General features: G+C 46.9%; 1 protein-coding gene across 2 annotated transcripts; it reads right to left on the bottom strand.

Moving 5' to 3' along the window:
- Nucleotides 1-2,096: 2,096 nt before the first annotated feature.
- On the bottom strand, nucleotides 2,097-5,417 carry LOC123063356 (4-coumarate--CoA ligase-like 7). Of its 2 annotated transcripts, none has more exons than XM_044487114.1 (5): nucleotides 4,286-5,417; nucleotides 3,149-3,335; nucleotides 2,899-3,044; nucleotides 2,715-2,782; nucleotides 2,097-2,595 (listed from the first exon to the last, which is right to left on the bottom strand). In XM_044487114.1, exons 1-5 carry the CDS (start codon nucleotides 5,306-5,308, stop codon nucleotides 2,367-2,369), a joined length of 1,653 nt encoding a protein of 550 aa, XP_044343049.1. In that variant the 5' UTR covers nucleotides 5,309-5,417; the 3' UTR covers nucleotides 2,097-2,366. The 2 variants fall into 2 exon arrangements, with proteins under 2 accessions (XP_044343049.1, XP_044343050.1); XM_044487115.1 differs by having other exon boundaries at nucleotides 2,353-2,595; nucleotides 2,715-2,769.
- Nucleotides 5,418-18,327: the final 12,910 nt, after the last annotated feature.

The raw sequence follows: 18,327 nt of genomic DNA, 5'->3' as shown, positions 1-18,327 counted from the left end.
GCAATGATATGTTTCAGCTATTTTTCTTCTACCTTTAAAAGTAAATTTGACATATTATAAAGCGAGGGATTAAGAAACTAGACTTGCCATCAACCATAAACTAAAATTGCCATGATACATGCATTTAAAATTGCCATGGTTCATACAAAAAATAATTTCCATGGTCAAAGTACTAGAATTGCCATGGTCAAAATACTAAAATTGCCATGATCTATAAACTAAAATTGCCACATGGCAACTTTAGTGTAAACACTATGGTAACTATAGTGTAAACATCATGGCAACTTTTGTCCCAAAAAAATTTCGTCGAAATATATCAACATGGAATCTAATTATGAAGATCTCGTCGAGATGGATTTAGTGGTTAAAACGGATTTTTAATTGGATTTTTAATTAGGAGATAAAACATTTTAAACCAAAAACCAAAAAGATTCCTGCTGATGTCATCTGTTTTGACGTGGCAAAATGAATGGTAATGGAGGCATTTGAACCATGTTGCTTCGTGTCACACGTGTGTGCGTTATCATTTGGGTAAAACTATCATCATGTTAACAATAAAACTGCCATGCAAAACAAACTGCCATCCTCCTAATAATAAAAATGCCATGTTATTAAAAAACATGCATGCTCTTAATCATGAAAGTACCATCGTCTTGACAATAAAAAAGCCATGTTACTAATAATAAAAGTGCCACGCTCTTATTAATAAAAGTGCCATCATCTTAATAATAAAAAGTATCATGTTACTAATTATGAAAATGGCGTACTATTAATAAATATAACTGCCATCCTCTTAATAATAAAATTACATGTTATTAATAATAAAAATGCCATGATTTGAATGATAAAAATGTAACTTTTAAAAACATGGCAAGTTTAGAAAAAATCACCTCTAAAAGCATGGCAAGTTAAAAAATGTGTTTTCTACAAACATGACAACATTGGGATTTATAATGTTCATGGGAAAAATAGGGATTTTTGTTCTCTCAGAAAGGGAAAATTTCTGGATTTTTGAATTGTTTTAGCCGAATTTTCAAATGAAAAAACAAATTTCAAATGATTTAATTTCAAATACATAAAGTTATTTAAGCACATTTGTTCACAAAACCCACTTTAGTTCAAGTGGTAAACGGGCTGCCACTCATGCAGGAGCCGCTAGTTCCTTTTGAGAGAAAGAGCATTCGTCCCTGGCAGCAATTCCAGAAAACGATTCCGAAACCAAGAAAAGGCACCGCTTGATCCGACAGCAAACAGGGCATTCGCTGGGGTATCCCCCGGTCGTTGGATAATATTTCCATAAACAAGTGTTACTAAAATGGGATGGATAGATTCACGATTAGAACCCATAATAAATTTGAAACCATTGTAAAATTTCTCTTACCACCATAGTTATGTGGATAGTTGATACTATCGACAACATAAGAAATTCCTAAGCAGCGATCAACATGAGCATTGACGGTGTGCAACCAAGAATCTCAGCACAAGGCTACTCTTTTTGCTATGACGACGATTACATAACCTGGCTACTTTATGTAGTTATGCACAATATAACAGCCCACATAATTTCTTGAAAATTGATCTAGTGAGCATAAGACAATTGATCTAGCAGGCATGTATACTGCATGTTTACTCTTATTGGATTAGTGTCATCGCAGCTCTACTCCTAACTGTATACACAAATTATTTATAGAGAAAAATAAATGTGAATACTTAGCATGTTCGATACACTAAAGATGATGCCCTCGCATTTGTGAGGGCCACTTTGGTAGTTAGAGGAAGAAAATAATAGAGAGTGGTTTTTCTACACCCACCCTTAATGCAACAAATGTTAGAGAGGCTTCCCAATTTTGGTGGTCAAATGACATCCGAGAAGCTCTATACAAAAAAGACAAAATTCTTGAAATTTTCTCAAAATGTACATGCACTGTTTCACCAAAACTTGTAAAAGAAAAATTGTATAGTTTTCCTCGGATGTCGTTTGATAACCAAACGTGGCAAGCTTCTCTAACATTTATTAATAATCATTTTCACAAAGTTTCAGATTTTTTTTTGAAATGTTTTGATAGGTTTTCTTGCGTGGGTGCACTACTTTCCCAAAATAATAACACCAATATGTTCCATTTTATTGTATCGGTTTAGGACCATGTTTGACGAAGCGTACAACTAGACGAAGGAAAATAAATTTAGACGGTACAACATGGTTTGAATATTAACTTTGAGCAGTCCACGGTTGAAATCTATCTATACTACATATATACAACGGGATGGAACGTCATTTAGGACCATGTCTGACGACAATGCAAGTCTTGTTTTTGCCCAGTGGAGCACTACACCGAAGAGGATCTCACTGATGGACACAGGCTTCATCAGAGTCTGGACACAATGCAAGACTGCATATGGTCTTTCAACTGCCTCCTCAAGATCTTTCCGGCCGGCGATCTCGGTATGGAGTCGACAAACAGCACCTTGCGCACCTTCTTGTACGGCGTGACCTGCTTGGCTACATGCTCCATGACCTGCGCCTCAGTGACCTTGCTCCCGGGTTGCCTCACCACGAGCGCCATGGGTATCTCTCCTGCCTCTTCGTGAGGATATCTGCAAATTCACTGAAACTGTCAGTACTCCAGGAGCTATATTGGCAATTTGTTTGTTCTTTTTTTCAAGCGTAGTCCGTCGTGAAATCCATCCCGAAATCATTGTTTCAGTGGACTTACGGCATCACTGCAGCGTCGACAATCTCTGGCAGCGATTGCAGGACAAGCTCCAGCTCTGCAGGTGCAACCTACAGTATTCAGTTTAGGACCACGCATGCATGTTTAGGACCACGCATGCATGCATGCGAGCCAAATTATTGCTAGTATATGACAATAATACGTTGTTCACGAGCCAAGAGCAGACCTGATAGGCCTTGTACTTGATTAGCTCCTTGAGCCTATCCACCACGAACAGAAACCCGTCCTGATCAATGTAGCAAAGGTCGCCGGTCTTCAGCCAGCCTTCCGAATCGAAAGAGGCCGCATTCGCCTCGTCGTCACCTAGGTAGCCTACGCGGACACAGAACGATAAGTGATCTCAGTGCAGCGTCACAACAATATCAGTGAACCGATGGCGATGTGCGCTGTAGGAAGATGTTCGTGGGGCAGGTAACCTGTCATGATGGAAGGACCTCTCACCCACAGCTCCCCTTTCTGCCCGATCGACAAGGGCTCTCCGGTGACGATGTCAACGATCTTCGCCTCGACGTTGTGGGAGATGCGGCCGGAGGAACCTATGCGGGAGCACTCGTCCCGGTCGATCATCAAGGATATGCCCCCAGCCTCTGTTGCGCCATAACCCTGAACCAGATTCACCGGCATATTTTTTTATCACATATATATACAACATACATTTGGTTCGTCATCTAATATATGGTCAAAGTTCAATTGTGAAGTGCGTGCAAGCCTTATTCATTTGAATTGAGGGAGTGCCTGGTTTGATGTCAAAAGTTGGCTATGTGGGCAAGCAAACAAAAATAACTACCACTAGGTTGGAAGCTATCTTGCTTTGCCAACCTCCCTATAGTAGTCGAATTTTGGCAAGTTTTAGAGTTTCCGAATGATGTTTACCTAAATTTTGGCTACCATGCAACCAAGCATTCTTGGTCACTAAATCTTCACATGGATGGGCCTTTGGCTAGTTATCTAACACAAAATTATTGCCTCAAACAACATTGGATGATAAAGGTTAAGACACTTTTATTTTTATTTTTGAGGTGGGGTATTATGGTGTTTCATAATTGATACTGCTGACACCTTTTCACATATCTCACCAGACTATGTTTGACAAGCTCAAATCTGTGATGGCCTTTTTGATATTTGATTCAAACTATAGTAGAATGTCTGCAGACAAATATTAGATAGTTCATGATTTCCCCTTATTTTGTTCCCTAACGCTAGGCATGCAGCGTAAACTTTCCACTTTAAACTTCACCAACGAGCCAGTGGATCCGTCTTCACTTTGTCTCCGCTCCGGCTAGTAGTTTAGGTCAAGTTTTTTTAGTCCTCGCAGGTACGGCTCTCGAGCGGATGGCAGCACTTCCTCTTCGAGTTTGTCTTCCGCGCTTCCTTCCTCCTCGAGTTTGTCCGTTTGGACGTAATCGACGGAGCTCCGCTGTACCACCACTACTACCGCATGATTTTACTATGAGATTCGTGTGATATTTTTTATGTTTGATTAAATCATTTATATGTGCAATAATTAGGGCATATGTAGACCTGCCCTAGACAAACTCAGTGGAAACACTAACCATGCACAGGTCCACTTGGGGGAACCGCCGCGGGAACTGCTCCGCCGCCGATCTCGGCAGAGGGGCGCCGCCGCAGATCACGCGCAGCAGACTCGTGAGCCGGCACCTTTCTTTTGTCATCCCCAGCACCACGGGAGGCGCCGCCATGATCTCCGTCACCTCCCACCGCTGCGCTGCCTCCAGCATTCCCCTCAACCCAGCCCGCGCGGCCGCCTCCGTCATCACAACAGTGGTAATCCCCTGCGCCAGCCCGTTGAGCGTGAAGAAGAAACCCATGGTGTGGAACATGGGGGCGCCGATCAGAGTCCTCTCGTTGGCCTTCCTCGACTTCCCCTGCAGGTGCAGGGCACGGAGCCCCGCCGCCCTCACGATGAAGCTCCGGTGCGGCACCGCCGCCGCCTTCACCCGCCCGGTCGTGCCGGAGGAGTACAGGACCGTCGCTGTCGCTGACTGGCACACTGCTCCGGCGTCCAGCGGCGCCGACTGGTTCTCGCCATGGTCGCTGTGCAGGAGGGAGCGGAAGTGCGGGGAGTCGAGGAGGGTGGTGGGGAGGCCGGCGGGGAGCTTGCCGGCGGTGGAGGACACCGCGAAGGCGAAGGACGCGCCGGAGAGGCAGACGAGGCGGGACACCTCGCCGGCGGTGAGGGCCGGGTTGGCCGGGGACACGACCGCGCCGACGGCGAGGAGCGCGAAGTAGAGCACGGGCACGTCGAGCCGCGCGGGGGCGAGGACGAAGGCCACGTCGCCGCGGCCGAGCGGCACCACGCGCGACCGCAGCGCGCCCACGAGCGCGCGCACCTGGGACAGGAACGCCGGGTAGGAGACGGCCTCGCCGGTGGCGGCGTCGAGGAGCGCGGGGTGGGCGGGGAGAGGGGACGGCAGCAGCGACAGCGCGAAGGCCGGGAATGTGAGTGGGACGTCGGCGGGCGGCAGCGGCAGCGGCCCGCGGAGGCTGAGGAACGACTTGGTTGCTGCGCAGTAGCCGGTGCGGGCGTCGACGGCGCCGTGGCCGCTGGACGACATTCTCGACCGGGGAACTCGCCCGTCGGTCGAGAGTGAGGCGAGGAGTTGGGAGGGACAAAGGTTAGTGGCGAGGCAGGCTGTCTCGATTGACAAAGGCTGGTCCTGTGTATTGCTGCAGGCAGCGGCAATCGACCAATAATTCATCGGCGGGCTAGTGGACAAGTCACCCGCTAGTAGTACAGCAGCATATCCTCCCTTCTTTTTTTTTTTTGCGGCAAGCATATACTTCCTTCGTTTTTAAATATAAGTCTTTTTTAAAACATTTTAATATAAACTACTTTCTATTGAATAATCCTTGTGCATTTTTTTTCTGTTTTTAGTCTTTTATCTCTGTTCTTTTCGCACTGTAGCTCGGCACGCTGTTGTCGTCGACAGCTGTAGGTTAGTTCAGATTATTCAGTAGACAGTTTTTTTCCTTTTGATAAGAGTAGTTGTTCTGGTCATCGCCCAACGATCCAGGACCGATTCTTGTGGACACACGATGCCGCTCATGGGATGGCGCGAGACTTACGGATCGTGGGGTTTCTGTTGGGTTTCGTAGTAATTTCAAAAAAAAATCCTACGCACACGCAAGATCATGTGATGCATAGCAACGAGAGGGGAGAGTGTTGTCTACGTACCCACGCAGACCGACTGCGGAAGCGTTGACACAACGTAGAGGAAGTAGTCGTACGTCTTCACGATCCAACCGATCAAGCACCGAAACTACGGCACCTCCGAGTTCGAGCACACGTTCAGCTCGATGACGATCCCCGGACTCCGATCCAGCAAAGTGTCGGGGAAGAGTTCCGTCAGCACGACGGCGTGGTGACGATCTTGATGTACTACAGCAGCAGGGCTTCGCCTAAACTCCGCTACAGTATAATCGAGGACTATGGTGGCTAGGGCACCGCACACGGCTAAGGAATAGATCACGTGGATCAACTTGTGTGTTTCTGGGGGTGCCTCTGCCTCAGTATATAAAGGACCAAAGGGGGGAGGCTGGCCGGCCACATAGGGCGCGCCAGGAAGAGTCCTACTCCCTCTGGGAGTAGGATTCCCCCCCCCCCAATCCTAGTTGGAATAGGATTCGCGGAGGGGGAAAAGAGAGAGGGGGGGCGGCCACCTCTCCTTGTCCTAATAGGACTAGGGGAGGGAGGGAGGCGCGCAGCCCATCTTGGGCAGCCCCTTCTCTTTTCCACTAAGGCCCACTAAGGCCCATATAGCTCCCGGGGGGGTTTCGGTAACCTCCCGGTACTCCGGTAAAATCCCGATTTCACCCGGAACACTTCCGGTGTCCAAATATAGGCTTCCAATATATCAATCTTTATGCCTCGACCATTTCGAGACTCCTCGTCATGTCTGTGATCATATCCGGGACTCCGAACAACCTTCGGTACATCAAAATGCATAAACTCATAATATAACTATCATCGTAACCTTAAGCGTGCGGACCCTACGGGTTCGAGAACAATGTAGACATGACCGAGACACGTCTCCGGTCAATAACCAATAGCGGGACCTGGATGCTCATATTGGCTCCCACATATTCTACGAAGATCTTTATCGGTCAGACCGCATAACAACATACGTTGTTCCCTTTGTCATCGGTATATTACTTGCCCGAGATTCGATCGTCGGTATCCAATACCTCGTTCAATCTCGTTACCGGCAAGTCTCTTTACTTGTTCTGTAATACATCATCCCGCAACTAACTCATTAGTTGCAATGCTTACAAGGCTTATGTGATGTGCATTACCGAGAGGGCCTAGAGATACCTCTCCGACAATCGGAGTGACAAAGCCTAATCTCGAAATACGCCAACCCAACATGTACCTTTAGAGACACCTGTAGTACTCCTTTATAATCACCCAGTAACGTTGTGACGTTTGGTAGTACCAAAAGTGTTCCTCCGGTAAACGGGAGTTGCATAATCTCATAGTTATAGGAACATGTATAAGTCATGAAGAAAGCAATAGCAACATACTAAATGATCGGGTGCTAAGCTAATGGAATGGGTCATGTCAATCAGATCATTCTCTTAATGATGTGATCCCGTTAATCAAATAACAACTCATTGTTCATGGTTAGGAAACATAACCATCTTTGATTAACGAGCTAGTCAAGTAGAGGCATACTAGTGACACTTTGTTTGTCTATGTATTCACACATGTATTATGTTTCCGATTAATACAATTCTAGCATGAATAATAAACATTTACCATGATTATAAGGAAATAAATAATAACTTTATTATTGCCTCTAGGGCATATTTCCTTCAGTCTCCCACTTGCACTAGAGTCAATAATCTAGTTCACATCGCCATGTGATTTAACAGCAATAGTTCACATCGATATGTGATCAACACCCAAAGGGTTTACTAGAGTCAGTAATCTAGTTCACATCGCTATGTGATTAACACCCAAAGAGTACTAAGGTGTGATCATGTTTTGCTTGTGAGATAATTTTTAGTCAACGGGTCTGTCACATACAGATCCGTAAGTATTTTGTAAATTTCTATGTCGACAATGCTCTGCATGGAGCTACTCTAGCTAATTGCTCCCACTTTCAATATGTATCTAGACCGAGATTTAGAGTCATCTAGATTAGTGTCAAAACTTGCATCGGCGTAACCCTTTACGACGAACCTTTTTGTCACGTCCATAATCGAGAAACATATCCTTATTTCACTAAGGATAATTCTGACCGCTGTCCAGTGATCTACTCCTAGATCACTATTGTACTCCCTTGCCAAATCAGTGCAGGGTATACAATAGATCTGGTATACAACATGACATACTTTATAGAACCTATGGCCAAGGCATAGGGAATGACTTTCATTCTATTTCTATCTTCTGTCGTGGTTGGGCTTTGAGTCTTACTCAACTTCACACCTTGTAACACAGGCAAGAATCCTTTCTTTGCTTGATCCATTTTGAACTTCTTCAAAATCTTGTCAAGGTATGTGCTTTGTGAAAGTCCAATTAAGCGTCTTGATCTATCTCTATAGATCTTTATGCCTAATATGTAAGCAGCTTCACCGAGGTCTTTCATTGAAAAACTCTTATTCAAGTATCCCTTTATGCTATCCAGAAATTCTATATCATTTCCAATTAGTAATATGTCATCCACATATAATATCAGAAATGCTACAGAGCTCCCACTCACTTTCTTGTAAATACAGGCTTCTCCAAAAGTCTATATAAAACCAAATGCTTTGATCACACTATCAAAGCGTTTATTCCAACTCCGAGAGGCTTGCACCAGTCCATAAATGGATCACTGGAGCTTGCACACTTTGTTAGCTCCCTTTGGATCGACAAAACCTTCTGGTTGCATCATATACAACTCTTCTTCCAGAAATCCATCCAGGAATGCAGTTTTGACATCCATTTGCCAAATTTCATAATCATAAAATGCAGCAATTGCTAACATGATTCGGATAGACTTAAGCATCGCTACGGGTGAGAAGGTCTCATCGTAGTCAACCCCTTGAACTTGTCGAAAACCTTTTGTGACAATTCTAGCTTTGTAGATAGTAACACTACTATCAGCGTCCGTCTTCCTCTTGAAGATCCATTTATTTTCTATGGCTTGCCGATCATCGGGCAAATCCATCAAAGTCCATACTTTGTTCTCATACATGGATCATATCTCAGATTTCATGGCCTCAAACCATTTCGCGGAATCTGGGCTCATCATCGCTTCCTCATAGTTCGCAAGTTCGTCATGGTCTAGTAACATGACTTCCAGAACAGGATTACCGTACCACTCTGGTGCGGATCTCACTCTGGTTTACCTACGAGATTTGGTAGTAACTTGATCTGAAGTTACATGATCATCATCATTAGCTTCCTCACTAATTGGTGTAGTAGTCACAGGAACAGATTTCTGTGATGAACTACTTTCCAATAAGGTAGCATGTACAGTTACCTCATCAAGTTCTACTTTCCTCCCACTCACTTCTTTCGAGAGAAACTCCTCTAGAAAAACTCCGAATTTAGCAACAAAAGTCTTGCCTTCGGATTTGTGATAGAAGGTGTACCCAACAGTCTCCTTTGGGTATACTATGAAGACATATTTCTCCGATTTGGGTTTGAGCTTATTAGGATGAAACTTTTTTCACATAAGCATCGCAGTCCCAAACTTTAAGAAACGACAACTTTGGTTTCTTGCCAAACCACAGTTCAGATTGTGTCGTCTCAACAGACTTAGATGGTGCCCTATTTAACGTGAATGCAGCTATCTCTTATGCATAACCCCAAAACGATAATGGTAGATCGGTAAGAGACATCATAGATCGCACTATATCTAATAAAGTACGGTTATGACGTTCGGACACACCATTACACTATGGTGTTCCAGGTGGCGTGAGTAGTGAAACTATTTCACATTGTTTTAATTGAAGACCAAACTCGTAACTCAAATATTTGTCTCCGCGATCAGATCGTAGAAACTTTATTTTCTTGTCACGATGATTTTCCACTTCACTCTGAAATTCTTTGAACTTTTCAAATGTTTCAGACTTATGTTTCATCAAGTAGATATACCCATATCTGCTCAAATCATCTGTGAAGTTCAGAAAATAGCGATACTTGCCGTGAGCCTTAACACTCATCGGACCGCATACATCAGTATGTATTATTTCCAATAAGTCAGTTGCTCGCTCCCGAGAACGGAGTCTTAGTCATCTTGCCCATTAGGCATGGTTCGCAAGCATCAAGTGATTCATAATCAAGTGATTCCAAAATCCCATCAGCATGGAGTTTCTTCATGCGCTTTACACCAATATGACCTAAACGGCAGTGCTACAAATAAGTTGCACTATCATTATTAACTTTGCATCTTTTGGTTTCAATATTATGATTATGTGCATCACTACGATCGAGATCCAACGAACTATTTTCATTGGGTGTGTAACCATATAAGGTTTTATTCATGTAAACAGAACAACAATTTATTCTCTTACTTAAATGAATAACCGTATTACAATAAACATGATCAAATCATATTCATGCTCAATGCAAACACCAAATAACACTTATTCAGGTTCAACACTAATCCCGAAAGTATAGGGAGTGTGCGATGATGATCATATCAATCTCGGAACCACTTCCAACACACATCGTCACTTCACCCTTAACTAGTCTATGTTTATTCTGCAACTCCCGTTTCGAGTTACTAATCTTAGCAACTGAACTAGTATCAAATACTGAGGCATTGCTATAAACACTAGTAAAGTACACATCAATAACATGTATATCAACTATACTTATGTTCACTTTGCCATCCTTCTTATCTGCCAATCACTTGGGGTAGTTCCGCTTCCAGTGACCAGTCCCTTTGCAGTAGAAACACTTAGTCTCAGGCTTAGGACCAGACTTGGGCTTCTTCACTTGAGCAGCAACTTGCTTGCTGTTCTTCTTGAAGTTCCCCTTCTTCCCTCTGCCCTTTTCTTGAAACTGGTGATCTTGTCTACCATCAACACTTGATGTTTTTCTCGATTTCTACCTTCGTCAATTTCCACATTACGAAGAGCTTGGGAATCGTTTCCGTTATCCCTTGCATATCATAGTTCATCACAAAGTTCTACTAACTTGGTGATGGTGACTAGAGAATTCTGTCAATCACTATCTTATATGGAAGATTAACTCCCACTTGATTCAAGCGATTGTTGTACTCAGACAATCTGGGCACATGCTCACTAGTTGAGCGATTCTCCTCTATCTTTTAGCTATAGAACTTGTTGGAGACTTTCATATTTCTCAACTCGGGTATTTGCTTGAAATATTAACTTCAACTCCTGGAACATCTCATATGCTCCATGACGTTCAAAACATCTTTGAAGTCCCGATTCTAAGCCATTAAGCATGGTGCACTAAACTATCAAGTAGTCATCATATTGAGCTAGCCAAACGTTCATAACGTCTGCATCTGCTCCTGCAATAGGTCCGTCACCTAGCGGTGCATCAAGGACATAATTCTTCTGTGCAGCAATGAGGATAAACCTCAGACCACGGATCCAATCCGCATCTTTGCTACTAACATCTTTCAACACAATTTTCTTTAGGAACATATCAAAATAGACACAGGGAAGCAACAACGTGAGCTATTGATCTACAACATGACTTGCAAAATACTACCAGGACTAAGTTCATGATAAATTTAAGTTCAATTTAATCATATTAGTTAAAGAACTCCCACTTAGATAGACATCCCTCTAATCCTCTAAGTGATTACGTGATCCAAATCAACTAAACCATAACCGATCATCACGTGAGATGGAGTAGTTTTCAATGGTGAACATCGTTATGTTGATCATATCTACTATATGATTCACGCTCGACCTTTCGGTCTCCGTGTTCCGAGGCCATATCTGTATATGCTTGGATCGTCAAGTATAACCTGAGTATTCCGCGTGTGCAACTGTTTTGCACCCGTTGTATTTGAATGTAGAACCTATCACACCCGATCATCACGTGGTGTCTCAGCACGAAGAACTTTTGCAACGGTGCATACTCAGGGAGAACACTTCTTGATAATTTAGTGAGAGATCATCTTATAATGCTACCGTCAACCAAAGCAAGATAAGATGCATAAAAGGATAAACATCACATGCAATCAATATAAGTGATATGATATGGCCATCATCATCTCGTGCTTGTGATCTCCATCTCCGAAGCACCGTCGTGATCACCATCATCACCGGCGTGACACCTTGATCTCCATCGTAGCATCGTTGTCGTCTCGCCAAGCTTGTGCTTCCACGACTATCGCTACCGCTTAGTGATAAAAGTAAAGCATTACATCGCGATTGCATTGCATACAATAAAACGACAACCATAAGGCTCCTGCCAGTTGCCGATAACTCGGTTACAAAACATGATCATCTCATACAATAAAATTCAGCATCATGTCTTGACCATATCACATCACGACATGCCCTGCAAAAACAAGTTAGACGTCTTCTACTTTGTTGTTGCAAGTTTTACGTGGCTGCTACGGGCTTAAGCAAGAACCAATCTCACCTACGCATCAAAACCACAATGATAGTTTGTCAAATAGACTCCGTTTTAACCTTCGCAAGGACCGGGCGTAGCCATACTTTGTTAAACTAAAGTTGGAGAGACAGTCGCCCGCAAGCCACCTATGTGCAAAGCACGTCGGGGAAACCGGTCTCGCGTAAGCGTACGCGTAATGTTGGTCCGGGTCGTCTCGTCCAACAATGCCGCCGAACCAAAGTATGACATGCTGGTAGGTAGTTTGACTTATATCGCCCACAACTCACTTGTGCTCTACTCGTGCATATAACATCAACATAAATAACCTAGGCTCGGAAGCCACTGTTGGGTTTCGTAGTAATTTCAAAAAAAAATTCCTACGCACACGCAAGATCATGTGATGCATAGCAACGAGAGGGGAGAGTGTTGTCTACGTACCCACACAGACCGACTGCGGAAGCGTTGACACAACATAGAGGAAGTAGTCGTACGTCTTCATGATCCAACCGATCAAGCACCGAAACTACGGCACCTCCGAGTTCGAGCTCACGTTCAGCTCGATGACGAACCTGGACTCCGATACAGCAAAGTGTCGGGGAAGAGTTCCGTCAGCACGACGGCGTGGTGACGATCTTGATGTACTACAGCAGCAGGGCTTCACCTAAACTCCGCTACAGTATAATCGAGGACTATGGTGGCTGGGGGCACCGCACACGGCTAAGGAATAGATCACGTGGATCAACTTGTGTGTTTCTGGGGTGCCTCTGCCTCAGTATATAAAGGACCAAAGGGGGGAGGCTGGCCGGCCACATAGGGCGTGCCAAGAGAGGGGGGGCGGCCACCTCTCCTTGTCCTAATAGGACTAGGGGAGGGAGGGAGGCGCGCAGCCCATCTTGGGCAGCCCCTTCTCTTTTCCACTAAGGCCCACTAAGGCCCATATATCTCCCGGGGGGGGGGGGTTCCGGTAACCTCCCGGTACTCCGGTAAAATCCCGATTTCACCCGGAACACTTCCGATGTCCAAATATAGGCTTCCAATATATCAATCTTTATGTCTCGACCATTTCGAGACTCCTCGTCATGTCCGTGATCATATCCGGGACTCTGAAAAACCTTCGGTACATCAAAATGCATAAACTCATAATATAACTGTCATCGTAACCTTAAGCGTGCGGACCCTACGAGTTCGAGAACAATGTAGACATGACCGAGACACGTCTCCGGTCAATAACCAATAGCGGGACCTGGATGCCCATATTGGCTCCCACATATTCTATGAAGATCTTTATCGGTCAGACCGCATAACAACATACGTTGTTCCCTTTGTCATCGGTATGTTACTTGCCCGAGATTCGATTGTCGGTATCCAATACCTAGTTCAATCTCGTTACCGGCAAGTCTCTTTACTCGTTCTGTAATACATCATCCCGCAACTAACTCATTAGTTGCAATGCTTGCAAGGCTTATGTGATGTGCATTACCGAGAGGGCCCAGAGATACCTCTCCGACAATCGGAGTGACAAAACCTAATCTCGAAATACGCCAACCCAACATGTACCTTTGGAGACACCTGTAGTACTCCTTTATAATCACCCAGTAACGTTGTGACGTTTGGTAGTACCAAAAGTGTTCCTCCGGTAAACGGGAGTTGCATAATCTCATAGTTATAGGAACATGTATAAGTCATGAAGAAAGCAATAGCAACATACTAAATGATCGGGTGCTAAGCTAATGGAATGGGTCATGTCAATCGGATCATTCTCTTAATGATGTGATCCCGTTAATCAAATAACAACTCATTGTTCATGGTTAGGAAACATAACCATCTTTGATTAACGAGCTAGTCAAGTAGAGGCATACTAGTGACACTTTGTTTGTCTATGTATTCACACATGTATTATGTTTCCGATTAATACAATTCTAGCATGAATAATAAACATTTATCATGATTATAAGGAAATAATAATAACTTTATTATTGCCTCTAGGGCATATTTCCTTCAGTTTCACCCTTTGCTTGTAATTCTGAATAAGGGAAGAGAAGAACAACGAAAAGTTGCAGACTGAACGCAACGCAAAAAACACTCTGTGTCATTGTCTTTGTGAGTTCATCCATTATTCGCGTTTGTGATTCAGATCCTGTGATAACAAGTGGTACCAGAGCCTCTGAATCGCCATGGTTGGTACACCACCACCGACGACAGCTGCTGGATCCAAATCGCCCACCGGCGAGCCACGTCGCGTGCGCTCACCGAGCCGCGGACGGAGCAGGATGCGGAGAGGCGACGGCGGTGAAGTGGTGGTGAGGGAGACCATAGTGAGGGAGACCGGCGGCGGCGCCGTCTCGTGGCCAGTCCTCATGAAGACGAACTACACGGAGTGGGCCATCCTGATGCGCGTCAAGATGCAGGGCGTGGGACTCTGGGAGGCCATCGAGCCCGGCGACGCGCCGGAGCGGCAGGAGAGGCAGGCCCTGGGCGCCATCCTAAGCTCGGTGCCGCCTGAGATGGTCCAGATCCTGGCTGCCAAGGACGATGCAAAGGTGGCCTGGGACACGATCAAGACACTCCGTGTCGGCGTGGATCGCGTGCGGGAAGCACGTCGACAGAAGCTGTGGAAGGATTTCGACGCGCTCGCGTTCAAGGCCGGTGAGAATGTCGAGGACTTCTCTCTCCGTGCCTCGAGTGTGGTCACGGAGCTGCAGGCTCTTGGAGATACCACCTTCGAGCTCGACGGCGTGTAGAAGATCCTGCGTGTCGTGCCGTCCAGATACTCCCAGATGGCGTGCTCGATAGAGACGCTGCTGGATCTGAAGGACCTCTCCATCGACGAGCTGAGCGGGCGCCTGGCGGCGTCGGAAGGCCGCGGCGCGCCGGAGCAAGATACGGGTGGGCGCCTGCTCCTGGCGGAGGAGGAATGGCGCGCCCGTCTGGGAAATCATCACGCCGGCGACAGCTTGTCCGGTGGCGGCGGAAAAGGCAAGAAGCCACAGGGTCGTCCTTAGAGCAGGGATGGCGGAGGCAAGGTCGACGGCGGTGGAAAGCCACCGCGCCGCAATGGGAGGTGCAACTACTGCGGCATCGACGGCCACTGGGTGCGCGAATGCCGCAAGGCGCAGCGCGACCGTGCTAACCAGGGGAAGCGGGAGGAGGCCAATCTCGTGCAGGCTCCAGCCGATGAGAACGATGGCGATCCCACCATGTTCATGATCGAGGAGGTGTCGTTGTCCGCCGCAGGAGCGGCCGAGCACGTCTTCCTCAACGAAGAGCGAGCACGCGCCGTCCTCCGGCGCTCCTCCTCCGACGTCGACCCTGCCTGGTACCTGGACACAAGTGCGTCAAACCACATGACGGGCGACGAGGCTGCGTTCGCCGAGCTGGACAGGGTAGTGGCTGGCACCGTGAGGTTCGGTGACGGCTCCCTTGTGGAAATTCGTGTCCGAGGAACGGTTCTGTTCGCCGTGGGCAGAGAAGATCACCGGGCCCTGACGTAGGTGTACTGGATCCCTCGACTGAAGACGAACATCGTCTCGATCGGCCAACTGGACGCGATCAGCTGCTCGATGCTTGTCAAGGACGGGTTCATGACCGTCCGTGATCACCAGCAACGCGTCCTCGCTAGAGTACCTCGTGCGTGCAACAGGCTCTACGCCGTGCACCTCCAGCTTGTCAGGCCTGTGTGCTGGGCTGCGCACGCCGCCGAGGACGCATGGCGGTGGCACGCCCGTTTTGGCCATCAGCACTTCGATGGGCTTGCAAGGTTGGCCCGTCAGGGCATGGTGCACGGGCTGCCATTGATTGATCACAGCGAGCAGGTCTGTGATGCTTGTCTTGTTGGAAAGCAACGCTGAGTCCCGTTCCCGAAGCAAGCGAGGTTTCGCGCCTCAGAGCCATTGGAGCTAGTTCACGGCGACTTGTGCGGACCGATCTCGCCCGCGACACCAAGTGGAAGGAAGTACTTCCTCCTCCTTGTGGACGAACACAGCAGGTACATGTGGCTGTCCTTGTTGCACAGCAAAGATGAAGCCGCAGAGTCCATTCGCAGATTCCAGGTGAGAGTTGAGCGAGAAACAGGTCGCAAGCTCAAGACGCTCAGGACAGATCGAGGCGGGGAAGTCAACTCAAATGACCTCACAACCTATCTCGCTGATCTCGGTGTCCAACGACACCTCACTGCTCCTTACACGCCTCAGCAGAACGGCATGGTAGAGCGGCGAAATCAGACAGTGGTGGGAACGGCGAGATGCATGATGAAGGTCGTGGGAGTTCCTTCTCGGTTTTGGGTTGAAGCAGTATCCACTGCTGTCTTTGTTCTCAACCGCGCATACACCAGGAGCGTGAAGGGGCAAACACCGTTCGAGGCCTGGTGTGGAAGGAAGCCGAGCGTCGACGTCCTTCGTGTGTTTGGGTGCGTCACCCATGCCAAATACACACGGCCTTACCTGAGAAAGCTGGAAGATCGAAGCAAACACATGGTCTTCTTCGGGTACGAGAGCGGAAGCAAAGCCTATCATCTCTATGATCCAGACGAGGACAAGATCGTTATGTCTCACGATGTCGTGTTCGAGGAGGCAAAGGCATGGAACTGGGAGGGAACACATCCTGCAGTGTCAGGTATGAGCTTCATCATCGACCTGTTGTCCACTCTTTCTGGTGGCTCGCCCGCGGCAAAGACATCCACATTGCCGAGCACCGCCTCGGCACGCTCGCCGTCGCCACTCACGGCCATGACGCCAGGCCCAGGGAGTGCAGGCTGCAGCAGCTCCACATCACCACCTGCTGTTGTGCCTGGCACACCTGCATGTTCAGGAGCAGAACGTGCATAGCCAGCGCCCGTCGCGCCTGTGCACGCAATGAAGACGAGGGAACAAGACGACATCTTCCTTCCGAACCGCAAGTACATCGACACCACCGAAGCACCTGCAACTCCCTCCTCACCCCAGTCACCAGAGGTTGATGACGATGAGGAGGACCCTAACTATGAGCTTGGTCTGGTACTTGGCCAGGAACCAGGCACGTTTGAAGAAGCTGAGCATCACGAGTGCTTGCAGCTGGCCATGGCAGATGAAATGGCCGCGATCGAGGCTAACCATACCTGGACCTTGGTTGATCTACCTCGAGGGCATCATCCGATTGGACTGAAGTGGGTTTATAAGGTGAAAAAATATGTTGATGGTGAAATAGTGAACCACAAAGCATGCTTGGTGGCGAAGGGATATGTGCAGAAACAAGACATTGACTATGAAGAAGTCTTTGCACCAGTGGCAAGAATGGAGTCAGTGCGCTTGCTTCTCGCCATAGCAGCCAGAGCGGGCTGGACAGTGCATCACATGGATGTGAAGTCTACATTTCTGAATGGTGAGCTCAAGGAAGAGGTGTATGTGACACAGCCGCCAGGGTTTATCGTTGCAGTGCAAACAAGCAAGGTTCTGAAGCTGGACAAAGCCTTGTATGGGCTGAAACAGGCCCCACGAGCTTGGAACACCAAGTTAGGCACCTGCTTGACTGATTTGAAATTCAAGAGGTGTCCCTCCGAGCATGGAATTTATGCAAGAGGGGATGCAAAATCTCGGCTGGAGGTAGGGGTTTATGTAGATGATCTGATCATCACTGGATCAGATGAAGAGGAGATCAGCAAGTTTAAAGGTGAGATGGAAATGCTGTTCAAAATGAGTGATCTAGGACATCTGAATTACTATCTGGAGATAGAGGTTCATCAGCACAGTGGTGGAATTGATCTCTGCCAGGCTGGTTATGCTACCAAGATACTTGAGAGAGCTGACATGACTGGTTGCAATCCCTGCCCTGTGCCCATGGATCCCAGATTTAAGTTGAGCAAGGTCAGTTCTGCACAACCAGTTGATACAACTGAATTCAGAAGCATAGTAGGGATGCTGCATTATCTCATTCACACAAGGCCGGATCTCAAATTCTCAGTTGGGTTTGTGTCAAGGTTCATGGAGGCACCTACCATGGAACACTTGGAAGAAGTGAAGCATATCCTGCGCTATATTGCAGGAACTCTGAATTGGGGAGTGCACT

Source organism: Triticum aestivum, chromosome 3A (genome assembly GCF_018294505.1).
Source record: "Triticum aestivum cultivar Chinese Spring chromosome 3A, IWGSC CS RefSeq v2.1, whole genome shotgun sequence".
Taxonomy (NCBI): domain Eukaryota; kingdom Viridiplantae; phylum Streptophyta; class Magnoliopsida; order Poales; family Poaceae; genus Triticum; species Triticum aestivum.
The sequence above is the reverse complement of the archived record's forward strand: the minus strand, read 5'-3'. Positions and strand labels throughout refer to the sequence as shown.